Source organism: Falco naumanni, chromosome 6 (genome assembly GCF_017639655.2).
Source record: "Falco naumanni isolate bFalNau1 chromosome 6, bFalNau1.pat, whole genome shotgun sequence".
In the NCBI taxonomy this organism is placed as follows: domain Eukaryota; kingdom Metazoa; phylum Chordata; class Aves; order Falconiformes; family Falconidae; genus Falco; species Falco naumanni.
This window is the reverse complement of record NC_054059.1, coordinates 87136597-87152041: the sequence shown is the minus strand read 5'-3', so window position 1 is coordinate 87152041 and position 15445 is coordinate 87136597. Positions and strand designations below refer to the sequence as shown.

At 37.1% G+C, this 15445-nt stretch overlaps 1 protein-coding gene across 2 annotated transcripts in view; it reads left to right on the top strand.

Moving 5' to 3' along the window:
• SMYD3 (SET and MYND domain containing 3) overlaps positions 1 to 15445 on the top strand; it is a 418391-nt gene that overhangs the window by 61622 nt on the left and 341324 nt on the right. For both annotated transcript variants that reach the window (XM_040599061.1, XM_040599062.1), the window contains one exon: positions 1708 to 1844. In XM_040599061.1, coding sequence (XP_040454995.1) covers positions 1708 to 1844 — 137 coding nt within the window. The remainder of the gene's footprint in view (positions 1 to 1707; positions 1845 to 15445) is intronic.

Here is a 15445-nt window from a genome sequence, read left to right as displayed (position 1 = left end):
TTGAACTTTGTGAGGAGCTGAATCTGATTATTCTGGGAGAGCATGTCTCTCCTTCCCTAAATCTGGTAGGGGCAGACCACTCTTAAGATTCCTCTGGAGGCATTGCTTGCTCAGCATGTTGCAGAGTCACTCCAGGCATGGCTTGTAGATGGCATTTCAGCAGCAACAACTGACCATTGGAATTGGTCCAGGTCTTGGAAAGCGTTACTTTATGCTGAGATGGAAACAACAGATAGATAATATAGATGTTTCTTGAACTCTGTGTGTAGCATGAAGGAGGGGTACATTTGCCATAATCCAGTGTCCTGGTAGGATTGCCTCATTCAGTGAGGCAAGGTGGCCGTCAGTGACTCCAGAGAAAGTCTAAACAGAACCAAAGAGTTTGCAAATAAGGAAACCCACACCAAACTAGAAGAAAATTGTGGTTGGTTCCGCTGGAAGGCTCCTGGCTGGTACCATGGGTACTGGTCATTTTAGTAAGCCAGCATTTAGTGCTCTGCCAGAAGTAGTTCATAGGAGATTATTAAAGCAGCTCACTTGTGTGGTATGTGTGGAAGGGAAACTTTGTGATAGCCAATTTACAGCCAACAAAACAGCCAGTATCTTCAAGCAGAGGGACGGCAGGTGGGATAAAGCACAGAAACCCCAGTATTGTACGTGCCAGACGGCTGTTTAACGAAACTCAGTGACATCTGCTTTAATTGCATCTTCTTTTTAAGTGAGTGACGAGGAGTTAGCTTTAAAGAGGAATACAGATCTTGAATCGTCCTTCCAGGAGGCCAGCAAGCTTGGGTCTAAAGTCTGGGAAGAACCTTTCTTGGTAAAAGGTTACTTCTGTTTCCATTAAGAATAGATGTTTAAAATAAAACAACAATTCATCATTATGCAGAGATGAAATTGATTCCTAGTCCATGATAATCCTCTTTGCCTTTTGTTATAGACTGATTCTTGAATCTGTTCACCTTCACATTTTCCATTGTTTTGTGCTAACTGGAAGGAAAAAGATGATGTGAAGTGGGGTAATTGGGCACTGAATTTACTAGGGCAGCTGAGTTTCACTTTCCATGTTACCAGTGACCTGATGCATGTGTGATCACTTCATTAACAGATAAGGCACTATGTTTCTTTCTGCTTCAGGCTTCCTATCTGTAAAGCATAAAAAATGGTGTCTTAGTATTTAATAAATTGATATTTGCTTAATATTCTTCCATATACCCATCCTGTTTACCAGCTGCTGTGTAAGAAACTACCTTTGTCTCTAAAATACCCTTTTTATCTGCTGGCATAAAGTGTTTCTGACATATCTATGGAGAATACAGTATAAAAATACACACAGCTGCAAGGAGGAAGGTTCTGCTGCGTAAACTTTCAAGAGTGCATTTTTAATGTTACAAACCTAGATGCCTAATTTTCATATCTAATGCTTTATATCTGCTTACAGCTCTGCTTTATCTATTGGCTTTTGATCTTTAACTCACCATTGCATTCTTATGATATGGCAGGAGCAACCTGATAAACTTTTCTGTGTGTTGAGAGGTAGCTGTCACAAAAAATGACAAATGTCCGCCCTCCGTCAAAATTGCCCTCTGTTAAGATTAATTGTGGGACTGGAAATGTCTAGACTGTATGGCTGCCATTGGACATCTTTAAAATGTTGGTGAAAGGTTCTGTTTATGACATGGTGTGCTTTTTTCCCTTCCCTTTAAGATATTGAACAGTTAAGTGAAGAAATGAAAGATGGCCTCAGGCACCTTGCGCAGACGTTGCAACTGTATTTGAAAACAGAGATCCAGGATGCGTCTCACTTGCCACCTGCGATTGACTTTTTTCAGATCTTCACAAAAGTAAGTGTTAAAATGTGATTGCTTGACAACCCATAAATTATCCTTTCCTTGTGTTCTTGATTTATTTTTGAGTTGGGAGTTCAGTAGATACAGCCAGAATATGATATATGACAAAGTTAAATCAAACTTTTTATTTTTTCTGTTCACTCAGTATTTAAGCAGAAGTATAGCTTTTATATAATTGCAACACTTCAAAATCAAGGCAGCAGCCAGAGGATATTTTTTCTTTTCCATTTTTAAATTATTATATTAAAGCTCCTGGCGGGGGGAGGAATTTGCATTAAAACCCAAACAAGTTCAAAAACAATTGAGTCAATCAACCTCAGTAATTTTTTTCCACAATGTTAAAGAACATATAGGATCACTCTTTAGCCTAGAATTTTTTTGCAAAGTACGATATCTTTGTACATATACTCCCATCCCGTTATGTCATTTAGTGGTATGTGCTAACGAGTGTTTGTGACAGTACCGTATCCCACAAACTGCCTTCTCAGAGGCTGTGGGATCATCTATTCTGAATGGCTGCATGTAAAGTAATTGAAATTAATTTCCACAATATGTACAATGTTTGTTATGTTACTAACTAAATATTGTTGGCTTTTGCTGTACATATTTTATTGCTTTCAGTTCTGAAAGCTTAATTCAAACAATGCTAGCAGAAATAATTCCTATGAAGAATAGTCAAAGTTTTTAACTTGATTTCATCTTTTTGATTTCTAATTTATTGATAAATTTTACCATAAGATTTATCTTCTCATGCATGTTTTACTTGTTTTAATAAGCATTTTCTTATGCAGCAAGTCAAACTCTTAGATGTTTTTCTTCTGTTATAAATAAGAGACTTTTTAAAAGACATTGAATAAACATGCAATATATGGTTTTTACATTTTTTTAAATTTGTTTGCACAATCGTGGAATCTTTTTTGCTATGGACAGAAGGAGTAGGAATAATATAATCAACTGTAGTGTTTTTTTGGATTTTTTCAATCGGTGATTAGACTGCTAGGATGTAAAGTTGAATTTTCCTGAAAGAAAAAATGCAGGCTGAAATACATTCAGCCAAAAGGGCTTGTAGATAAAAACCTTTATGCACTACCTAGTCTCCACTCAAACTGTTTTACTATCTTGTGTTGGCATGCTGGTTTGGTCTATGTTAGATACATTTCACATGAAATACACATGCTGTGTTATCTGGTTTAGAAGATTTGTACAGCTGAAGATAAAACTTGAGTATCAGAAGATGATCACTGTCTAACCGGTTTGAACTGAGTCGCAACTTGTAAGAAATTCTTCACAAATGTTGTTGCCTTCTATGTAATAATAAGCTTAAGATAAGCTGGCTGTGGTGGTTTTACAGGAGCAGTATGATGATTGCTCAATATATTGGAGCACCAGTGAAGAAAAGATTGAAGCTTTTAAATTTTTTTTTTTATGTACACACATGCACAAGCATCTGCATGTATGTGCACCTCCTCTTCCCTCACATGTGTTTTACTAAGGTGGTGCAAACGGGCATGAAGGGCAGAATGAAAGTCAGAACTTCCCAGCTCCATATCCTGATAACTGGAGAACTAAGAATGGTCCTGTTAATGACAGCGTTTGTCCCACTATAGCATCGCTATCACAAAGATATTTTTAACTCAACGTATTCCTTATATTGCCTGTGAATTTGTCCCTACCCTACTGAATATACTGCAAAGTACAGAGTTTTTAAGTTGTTGTTGCCTTTTCTTTTTTTTTTTTTTTTTCTTCTGGAAATTCAGAGGCTCTCAGACCATTAAAGTAGGTCTCATTTCCTTCTTTTGCTCATTTTGCTGAGTCTGTGTGACAGTCTTTCCTACGAAAAAGGACAGTAAATGATATAGAACTATCATGGGTACAGGTACTTCGTATCACTAATAATAAAAATAATTGATAGAAGGGAAAGAAGAATTTGGCACAACAGGTGAGTTGGTAGGGAGAAAGGAGCTGTCAACTAAATATACTCATATGCTTTACATGGGAGTAAAATTAGTACCTCATTTGGTGTTCTGTCAAACACAATGCTTTTTGGGAAGTTCCATTGTCATTTTAATTTTCCATGTGGTAATTTATAGCCTTCCCAATTTGGTTGTTCGATAAGTGTGTTATGAAGCATGGCATTATACTAAAATATGATTTTAATATGACCCCATCCCATGTGAGGTAGCAGCAGGCATTTTCTGTCGCTTCCATAGACTGTTTTTTGGAAGAAAAGCTGAATGTCAATGCAAAAAATACTGTTGTGAGTTTGTTGGGTTTTTTTGTTTGTTTTGTTTTGTTTTTCCCCTTAAGCTGAATAGGATGCCTATTCCCAGCAGGTAAAATTTAAGGCTTTGGAATTGTAAAGTCTCTGATAAAAGACTTATGTGGTCTTTTCTCTGTGTTGTAACTCTAAAAAAGACCAGCTGTGATGACTTCTCTGTGTGGTCATAGATAAAGAAATACTGCAGATACATGACTTCAAGATGTAATCTTGTTTTCCCAACCTCTTCCAAAATTCCTTTCAAGTTCAGTAGGTGCTTATTCTAACATTGAACTTTTTTGGATCAGTTCTTTCATTGCATGCCACAAAAATATCCAGTCAAAGGTCATTTTTTATTCTGTTTGATGCTGAATCCTCAAGAAGGAAAATAAGCAGACAGCCAGACAAAAGGGAGAAATGGTCCTGCAGTGAGATGACTGAATTCCAGATAGTTCTTGGAAAATCTCCAACCTGATTTAGGTCAAAAGAGTTTCTTAGAAGCTCTTTTAAACAGTCCTCCTTCTCTGCTGGCCATTGCTCTTGCTTTTGTGAAAATTAATTATAGTTTTAGTCACTTGCTTGTGACACTTAATAAGCAGAGAGTCCCCTTGAGTGCAGGCTTGCGGAATCTTCCCATCAAAAGTCAAAGCAAGTGTTACCATTTCTTTCTTTGGGAATAGAATTGCACCCCACTGTATGTTGAGTTTGCATAAAACGTGTGGAAAGCATCAGCTGTACTGCACGGAGAGCTGTTTCAGAAGGGTAGTACACCTTCCTTTTTGACAGTGTTGCCCTGTCCTTACTAGAAAATTTGCTTTTGAATCAACTGTCCTTTAAGCAGGAGTTGGATTTTTTCATTCTTGCTATCTGATCACTCTTCGGAAGCTCCAATTTAGTTAGCGTGCCACTTATCAAGGTTGTGACTGTTTTTAAATTCTGATCCTCAGTATTAAACAGAATTATCTGCAGTTAATTACGTGTTAAGGCTTTAACTCCACTGAGACATTTTCTAATGTCAAGATAAATTTTTGACACTCTGGTTTTATGGTTTAATGATGTTTCCATAACCTTGAGATAAAATCAGTCCTTGCTTTTTATTCTTCAGCTTTTACTTACATGTGCGAGGAAGTGGCCTGGAATCCTGTGAGACGTTTTATGGATGCAGGATAAGGAATTAATTTTTTTTGTATACATTTGTGGTTCTTTTCATAATAGCAGACAGAACCACGTAAGCTACTTAAGACATTGAATGAAATCTGCATGTTGACTGTAAAACTGTGAGTGATGCCACTGACTGGAATCAAGCCTAAGACAACTCTTTTTATAGACCAAATATAGACTTGGTCTCTTACATAGAATTGCAACTACTTATACTGTGTTTCATACTGTGTCTGAATTGACTTTTTGAGCATTATGAAATTGTCTGGAAAAAATAATATTTTTTTCAATTAATAAAAAAAATAAGAGATTCTTATGTTAGATAAAATGGTAGCTGTTTTAAAGATCTAATTTCAAATCCTCAAATTTACAAAAAAGAGTAAGATATATGCAACTTCTGTCATTAAGTAACAGTAAGGTAGTAAAATTCAGTGACATTAATGAACTGTAACATGACAGATTTCTAGAGCAGTTTAGTAATCTTAAAACAGAATTTATTTGGAAATGGAAGGTTTTCTAAAAGATGATATTATGAAACAGTTCATAAATTTTTGGGAAAAGGGTGCTGGATTCAAGATCCTTGGGAAATCTATAGAGCACAAATGATATTTTACTCCTGAAATAGTGATCTCCCTAATTTTTCTGCTATGCAAAATTTCACTTTCTGGACAGTATCTTAATTGCACACAGGGTGATAGGGATTAGAGAATTTTTAGCTTTTTGAAAGTTTTAATCTTTCCTACAGTTCCAATCTTGCCACTTTATTCTTATAAGTAGATTCAACTTTGAAAGTAGATGGGCTGCTTTCAGTCAGGTCACTAAAAACATCATGCATTTATATATGTGAGGGATGAATATGCCTCATGTTCTGCTGGTGGTCTGCTGCCCACCACCCTCTTCCCAGGTGCAGTCCTACTCTTTCATTTTCAGATCAGTTTAGAATCGACATAAATCAATGACAAAGGAAAAACAGGTCTAAGTGAGCAAAGAGATGTAAGTCTAGCATAGGATGAAACTCTGTATCCATATACATCAGGAACATATGTGCATCTTTTATATGTCAGGGTTTTTTTTTGTTTTCTACCATTTTTTTAATAAGGTTTGTGAAATTGAAATTAAAGTGAAGAAGAGAAACAAGTTTGACGCTGTATGCTAGTCTCTGTGTACCCACAGACAGTTTTAACTGAAAGACTGGTTTTCTGTTTAGGCTGTTGGTATAATTGATTGTATTTTTAACAGAAGTAGTAAGGAGGCTACTGTAAAGTGCAGGGGTACGTGCCTCAAGAGACAAAGCACCCTGGTCTCTTTAAAATTCTTTGTTTATTCTTCTTATCAAAATTTAAATATAGTTTACTTGTTCTTCTAAGTTTCAGACCTTACTTCTTATTCCACTCAGTGCTTTGAATGAGTTCCTTTTCAACTTAAAAGGTATTAATACAAATTTTAAAAAATCATGGTAAAGGGTTTTTGGTATGCATCTGCATAGGCAGAAGAGAACTGGGAGTTGAGCAGTGTTACTTGGCCTTAGTGAAGTCTGAATACTAGATTATGGTAATATATTTGGGTATCTTTTTAAGTACAAGTTGAAGGAAATAGTCTCACTTAATGATATGACTGGGAGAAGTATGTTTGATCTCCACATTGCTCCCTCAGATCTTACAGGCATCAGGTAGCACATGTTTTCTGAGAAAACCTTTGAAGACAAGGTAAGCCTGCCTGGTCAAGATACTCTTTAGCAACACTTTTCAGTAGGCTACTCTTAGGATTCATTAGTTAACTTAGTAAACCATGTTTGCAGGGAAACGAAAGTGATTTGTATCAAGAAAGTCAAAAGAATTATTAGGATAAAGTTAAGGGTAAAGTTATGAGCAAGTTAAGAATTGTTAAAAGCATACAGGTGAAGGTTGCTTTCTGATGCCAGGTTGGCTGTTCCAATTAACTCTGGATGCATTTCTCAGTTTCCCTATGATTAGGAGGCCATGAAGTTCTTTATCTGGAGATGACAAAAACAAATGCATGTTTATCCATCACCACCTTTTGTTTAATTCAGACCTAATGTATGTTGCTACCCTGTGTCATGCAAACCTTTGTGTTTATGGTAAATTGAAGATCAGGCCAGTACTGACAGATTTATTTTTAGTCATGGCCCAGGAAACTATTGAGCCTAGGTGCTCAATAGACAAATCTTCTCGACTATCTTATTTTTGAGTTGGAGAAAGATATTCCTGCTCATCGGACTATATCAGAACCTTTTTCTCTGACTATTACCATCTTTAAATCTATTAACATGAGGTCTGTTATCTTTTTATCTGAAGTACTATTGATTCAGTATTTCTGTTGATGGTTGTGCACTCTCTCCTGTTCTCTCTGTGTGTAGTTTTAAGCCAGTGAAAGCTTCACACTTACAGCTGTTAAGAGCTGACTTGTGGCCATCAGAAATACTGTGCTCAGTTACTGCCTGAATAACTTCAGGAAAATTTTTCTGTGCTCTGTTTCCAGTGTATTCCATAGGAGCACAACAAAACTAATTTTTGTAGACCTTTATACTTGTTTTCAGAGGACAGGAATGATCACTTTCCAAACATTTATTGTTGGTTCTGTAGAGCTGTCTTATCTAGCAAGAGGGGAGTTAGTGAAGGTCAGCCTCTGCTTGTGCAGTATGTAGAAACAAAGGAAATGGGAAAAGATAAATGTATCAGGAGAAAACTAAGCACTGGTTTGTGCAGAATAGCCAACAACCAAGATTTAATTGAATATTGGATTTTATTGTTCACATACTTTGACTTCAGCATTTTAAATTCATTTTTTTTATAATGATCCATTAACTGAGGCATTAGAAAGGTTCGGGTGCCCACACGTGCTTCCTGCCGAAATGGTTCCCTTTGGTTTGTTGGACAGGCTTGTGCAAGCCTGGGTGAGCCAGTGTCAGCTGATGGGCAGAGCAATTTGTCCCCTAGAGTTGAGTACAAAACTAGAAAAAGTCCACGATGCAGACTAATTTCTGGCATAACTTGCCTTCTGCGTCTTAGGTCTTTTGAGGAAGGATGATATTTCATAAGTGCAGGGAGGAGGAAAAAAGTCAGGAGGTTGTTTTGTAGTGAGGAAAGGTAGGGAAGGTCTTGGGGCTGTTCAACAATTCATTTACTTGGTCTGGAATCACTGGGTTGTCTGCCTGGTATCCCTTGTTCTTCTGTCAGTTCTGCTACTCTTGAAAGAGTAGGGGTAAGTTGAAAATCTGAAGTTGACCTTGTTTTTCATTTATCTCTGTTTATGATTTCGGCATGTTTATTAAATTGCAGTAGTGCTTTTTACTTGCACAGTGCTTCTGATAAGGCTTAAGAAGAACTTGAAGACTTATCAACTATTCTTTACAATTTTCTTGTGTAGCAGACAAATATAATTTTTGAGGAAGCAGTAAGTATGACGGAGAACAGCCATATGGCTGTCTTTTCATAAGAGGTCTGTAGGGCAATCAGAACTGAATTGCATCTCTCCTAACGCACAGTGTAGCAGTCTCACTCTGCTGCTTGTTTCCACAATGTAGCAGTGAGTAAGTGTAAAGACACTTGGAATAGGAACAGTTGTGAATAAGAGCCTACATCTTGGGTTGCATCTCCTTAGTTTTGCAGAGCTAGTTCTATACTGCTGCTAAGATTCTCATGCAGTTTGGTTAAGTAGGTGTTCTTTCTTAAAGTCAGGATTGCAGAGGAAGCGGCAACCGCTGTGCATCAGGTTTGGAAGCAATGGTGTAGTAGACATTAGAGGAAAAAAAGTAACAACTTTAATAAAATGGGAAGAAATGTTTCAACAGTAAACAGTCTGAGAAGACTCCCCCCCCCCCCCCCCCCCCCATAAAAGCTGCATTTTTACAGGATGTTATTTTTGTCTAATGTGATTTTTCAGGTTTAGTTATTTCCTGTTATTTACCCATTGAATTAAAATTTGGGGAGATAATTTTCCATAGCAATTATCTTAATTTTTAGTCAGAGTAGTTACCTTCAAGAGCAACAGGATATTGTACCGGACCGTGAAATGAGGCTTTAACCATCCTATCTGATTTTAAATTAGAGCAACGTTGTTACAATTGAATTATAAGCTTTTGCTAACAAAGTTTGGTGCAATGAAAGTAAGACCATAAGACTACAATACTTCAAACTGAGCTTATGGTATAATGCAGGTCCCTTTGTTTAGTTGTAGTGTGCACCATCTGTTTTACAAACTGTCTGTAGTGTAACAAACATCAGGTGTAGAAAATGAGGTAGAAGAGTTCTAAAACAAAGAGTGGTTGGGTAGAATTTGTAGTAACTTGGTTGTGTGTGTTAGTAAGGAAAGCTTTGCTTTTGGAGGGCAGGGGTTAGAGAAGAGAAAAGACTGTTTTTTAAGGACATTAATTAAGCCCTGATTGAAAAGCATAAGGTTCTAGAAAAGTCACTGCCTTGAGTGAGCCTGGGTGGGGAGTGGGGGAGGAAAGCCTATATACTTTTTGTTCAGTTGAACTTTTTTCTAATGTCATGCTAAGTTGGAAGCAATACATCAGAAAAGAGTCTTGAGAAATAAATGGCAGTGTAGTGTAGGCTATTTTACAACTCTCACTTTTAAATATTTTTTTCTCCTCTGTCTGGTTTAGGTCTAGAGCTGTGATAGTGTTGTGCAGGACTGAAAAGGATCCAGGTGGCCAGAGACTTGATTATCATTACTTTGCCCACTGCTGCTCAGAGCACATCCACAAAACGCAGTGCTTAAAAAGCTAAGGGTCTCTGACATGTGATATATATCAGTCTCTTTTCTGGCACCCTTATGGAAGTGAACTGGAAACTGTAATGACAAAAAGCTTTAGTGGCTGTGTCATCTGGAATACATGCACAAAAATATGTGGGGTGAGGTACCTTCTATGTTTAGGAAAAGCCAGCATGAGACAAGGTCACAGAGATGTTTAGTAAAGATCTGAATAGTAAGTGAAAAACACTTACATCCTCTATCAGCAATTTTAAAAGCCTTTAATTGAGGAGGATAAGCCTGATAACTGCTTGTAATGCTGTTGGCAGCAAACTGTTCTAGCCTTGTCTTTAGGATGACCTGCAGTGGGGTTGCTTAGAGCATTTTTGCTTGTTTGTTTTGGCTGTGAGCAGAGCTAGAATTCTGTGTGGCAGGATTATTAATCAGCTCTGAGACTTGTTTAACATGTTTAATAGATGAAAACGCTAAAAATTATTTTCCTTCCAGAATGGCATTGGATTAGATTGATAGTCTGTTGAAAAATAGCATGCTCTTTGCATATAGGATGGGGAGCCATGTATTTGTGGTGTTACTGGTGACTTGCTGTTATCTCAGCTGCTTCAGAGCTGCTCTGAGAATGAGGATAACTTTGACAAAGTTATCCTGTAGAGTTAAATAGCTGTTATGATCTAAATATCAACAGAAGGTGAGCCAACTTCTGTCACATGTATGGCATTTTAGAGGGTGTCAATTAAATGATGACTACATTTCATGCAGGTAGGTGTTAAAGGTGTGTTCTCTCCCTATTCCCCAGTATATGGATATATATTTATTTTATTAAGACTGTACTTATGATGTTAAAATAATTTTGGTGTGTTTTATTTCATTAAAACTACTCCTGAGTTTGTTGTGGAAATAAGATGGAGAAAGAAACAATAGTCGCACTGGGTCAGGATCACTGTTTAATTGATCCACTGTCCTGTGTTTTGGTGTGGGTGAGCAGCAGTCACAAAGCAGCTGTAGTGCTGATACACCGTGAGCTGGCTGGAGATCACTTGGCTTGTACCACAGCAACTTGAAGCTGACACAGTCTAATTTAGGCAGCTTCTTGGCATGGCAGTGGGTATAGCTATTCCATAATAGTGGCTGGCAGCAGGTACTGCGGAGCAAGGTGCAAGAACTCTCAGATCAACAGGCCCGATGATTTGTCGTAGCTTGCTTTCTTGCATCTCCCTACACACCTACCCTGGTAGTTGCCACGTTGTCCTCGTGTAGTTAGATGTTGATTGAGTTGCAGAGACAGATCCAGGGATGGGTTTTTTATGAGCTCATCTAATTTGCCTTAGTGATTTAATTTTTTTTCTTTCTTCCTCCAAACCCACTCCTTTCCTCTTGACTGTATAAATATTGACTAGATTTTTCATACCTATAAGCATCAATCAGTTGCACCACTTCTTAGAGATCCTTTGAAACTTACTGTGCTGGTTGTAGACTTCTTGAAGTTTTAAATGTGTGCAATCAGATGTGTCCCTAATGTCATAGATACTGCAGATGATGGATCTGAACGTATCTCCCTTCTGAATTTAAAGTAAATGTGAGATGCTATTAAGGCTTTTATAATCGCTTTTGGAAATTTGAAGGTATTGTTCTAGTTTAAAATAGAAAAAATGCAAGATTGAAGCTCCTTTCCATCTCCCATCCTACAAGAACATTTTTCAGTCTGTCAGTCAACCTTGTGCTTTGCATGTACTCAAAAGTATAAAATTCATCTTCTTTCTTCTTCTATTACTATCAAGGCCAAGGTTTCACTCAAATTTCAGAGGAAACTGGATTGGACTTCCACTCATTGATGGGTATTTCCATGCATCACAAGATCACTGAAGTCAGAGCTGTCTACATTCATCATGTAAATAGACAGGATGTGATGATGTGTTGCGATTAGCGTAGGTAGAAATGGTGAAGTGTCAGCCTACTGGTTTGTCCACGTTCATTCAGCGTTGTGTGTGATAAATACTTTACCTATTTGGGCCTCTATCCTGGGAAGATGGTAAAGAAGGGAGGGAGGTGTACAAATTGCTGTGCAGAAACTATATAGGCCAAGAAATGGTGACATGCTCCTCGTTCTGTAGTCATTTCAGCCTTACTGAATAAGCTTGCACTCAAATTTAAAAAATCTGTATTTAAAACAGCTACCTGCACTTTATGCATTGTGCTAATATTTTGAAGAGTCATGTTTGCTTTTATACTTTACAGAATACAAGATAAAATTCCATAAACTCACTGATAGTGAGAAACTTCAGTAACAGCATAGAATCACTGATTTTGCTTTTAAACTTCCAACTTCTAAAATGTTTTTATGTGTTTGAGTTTTTTAACTTGAGACAATATCCATCATCCTGGTGATATTTTAATGGCATAAATCTGAAATGAACATCTCTCTGAATGAGAGACTTCACTCCCCTAGGTTTTGTAATTAGTGTTGCTTATGTTGACTTTATTTTCTTGTGTATTAAAGTGAAGTATGTCTATAGTTTTCTAAAAAGTTATGTATTGGCTGCAGAAGCAGCTTGTCTTAAAAATATAGTGATAGTGTTGGCATTTTTGTAGTGAGTTTGGACCAGTGACAGGTGAAAGTCCAACAGCATTTGCTGTCTTAATAATACAAGATCATTATGTTTCTTGTTCCATATTAATTTTTTTTTCCATTAAATGAATTTTTTAGATGTATCAGACAGTCAGCTAGTAATTTTTGCTGTATGCATCAGTTCATTTGACTGAAAAGCCCAATTCTGAAAACAAGCTACAGTGGTAAAACTTAGTGCAGTGCTTTACCAGTTTGCCCCCATTCTGTAGTTTGCCAACAATGACACTTGGGACCAAAATTTGTACCATCACATGGATCATGTAAGTAGGCCAACTCCACAGCTGACTGATGGCAAGAATGACCAAGGGAAGAATTCAGCTTGCTGTCTTAATACCTTGTCCTTGTACCTGTTAGTTAAAACAAGAAGTATATTTAAACATCTCCTGTAAGAAGAATATATTTGAGATGAATTAACAGTGGCTGCTAAGAATTACAGTAAGATTTTTACCATCATCTTCAGCATGCATGAACCACAAGGTGTGAAAAATAGAAGCAATTTGGGGTAATTGTGTTAACTGCAATTTTGAAAAATGTTTTTCCTGGTGAACTCTATTTTTACAGAGTTCTCTAAAAGACTTTTTGACTTAATGAAAATGTTAATGGATATGCTTCCTGTGTTTTATTTATTTAACAGTCCTTATAATATCTTGGCACAAAATTAGAGAATATAAGAACCTGGAAACAAAAAATATTCTGTAATAGCAGGATCTTGTACAGCACTTATTTGCCAAACTTGCATCTTCTTGGAAGCAGGTGAATTAAGGTAGATTTGCTGATGTCTCACAATGGCCCCTGCTGCTGCAGGTGTTATCAGTAGATAATGAATCATGGTGCATGTTCTTGCATCAGCAAGACAAACATAAATCTGTATGTGGGTACAAGACCAGAGAGATAACATATCTCCATAACCACACAAATTGTGTAAACACAGAGAAGCCGTGCCAAATAAGTAGAGATGTGTCTGCTCGCTTGTGTATTCTGGAAGAAATGGTGATCTATTGGTACAGGTCTTCTGGGAGAGTGAATCAAAAAGGCTGGGGGTGTCCCAAGCTGTGAACAGTATGTTTTCAGTGAGAGATTTTTGACCATGAAGTAGCATACTGTTTGGGAGAAGAGTAAGCATATGCACATCTGCTTTCCAAACATGTTGCTGCCAGGTATATTTCTTCAAAAGTCTTTATCTACTAATCAAGAAATTGCACCACAAACAACAAAATGAATACAAATTATGCTGGCAAACCTGCCCATGATATAAATAAACAAACCAACCCAGTTTAGTAGGTCCACAGTTGTATGGTTTCTACATATTCTACTCTTTTTACTACTATCTAAATATTGTAGATTCACAAGAAATTAATTTTGCAAATTCAATTTCCTGGTCACTCCATTCCTAGGTGAGAGGGATGAGGGAAATGTGGTCTCATGAGAAAGGCACAAAGCGAAAAACAAGCCTGGCTGTTAGGGGGGAACATAGTGTTCTCCAGTTAACTTTGAGACATTTGGGCACTGTTGTTTGCTGACAGAGCATCTCTTGATTTTTTGGGATGAGAATATTGTAATTTGTAGAAATTTAAGTGAATGTACTTAAGTGTGAGAAATGGAGCTTAGGAGGGGAGAGTGAGTGAGTTGGTGGGTTTCCTACTCATTGGTGTATGTTTTATATCAATTATTTTACTAGCATTAACCTGTATGCATAAGGGGAAGTGGGAAGTTGTGACTATATGTCAGAATATGCTTTTAATCACTCTATCTTGCTGATATACACTTGATTGGAGTTTTATTGTCAGTGTGTGGTTGGAGGAGGATTTCCCTGGACTACATTTTTGCATTGCTGGGGTAAAGGGAGGAGGTGGTACACAGGCAGATAAAGATGAAGCTTGTTGCACTAAGCTTGTTGTATCAAGCAGGTGTATAATAACAGTTAATTTGTATTTATCTACTGCCTTCTCCTGGACTATTTAACTCCACAGTTCTCACAGCCAGCTTTCCAAGATGTGAGGGTAGGATTGTGTAACATTCTTTTTGTGGCAATTGGTATTTAGTTCATCTAGGATTAAGTGGGGAATGCTCTATTGTCTGATGTTAATTCTGTAATTAGTATTGTTAGTGATTAGGAATCTTCTTAGGTCTCATTTCATGATTTATTTTCATGTAGCAATATGAAACAAGGTATGTAGCTGCAGTTTGGCAAGATTTTTCCTGGTGTCTAAAATTTTCAGTGGGTATTTGTTGTGCATGTCCTGCCTTTCCAGTGGGGAGATGTTAATTGTTTTAGTTCTTTATGGCAGAACAACTCTTTTAGACTAATAAAAGTTTCTCCATCCACCTTACCCTGTCATGACAGTGCTACTAACACAAGTACTCATCACTCAGCAAGTGAGAAGCGCTGAGTATATGAATGCTTTTGCCACTATTTAGAATCAAAATTGCACAGAAAATTTGGAGAATGTTTGAGAGGGAGGGCAGGTGGCTGTTCTAGCTCATGCAACCAAATGACTTGATTTAATTTATGTAATGATAAATAGTGGAATTTAGAATAATGAGGCACAGTGACTTTGATTTATCGCTCCAAGTAAAGCAGAGTTCTCAGAAAAAAAGATACAGTAGAAGATCTGACCATGGCATCCTACAAAGTTCATTTTGTCCTTTCAAAAAATGTAGCTAGCTTTGTTTCGTCAACTTTGCTCTTCTTCCAATAACGCTGATTTTATAAGTTTAAATGGAAAGCAAACCAATATATTTTAATATCCAGAATTCCTGAAAGATTTTTAAAGCTCAAAGATAATTTTGCATAGTGATGTTTATCTACCATTCTGTCCC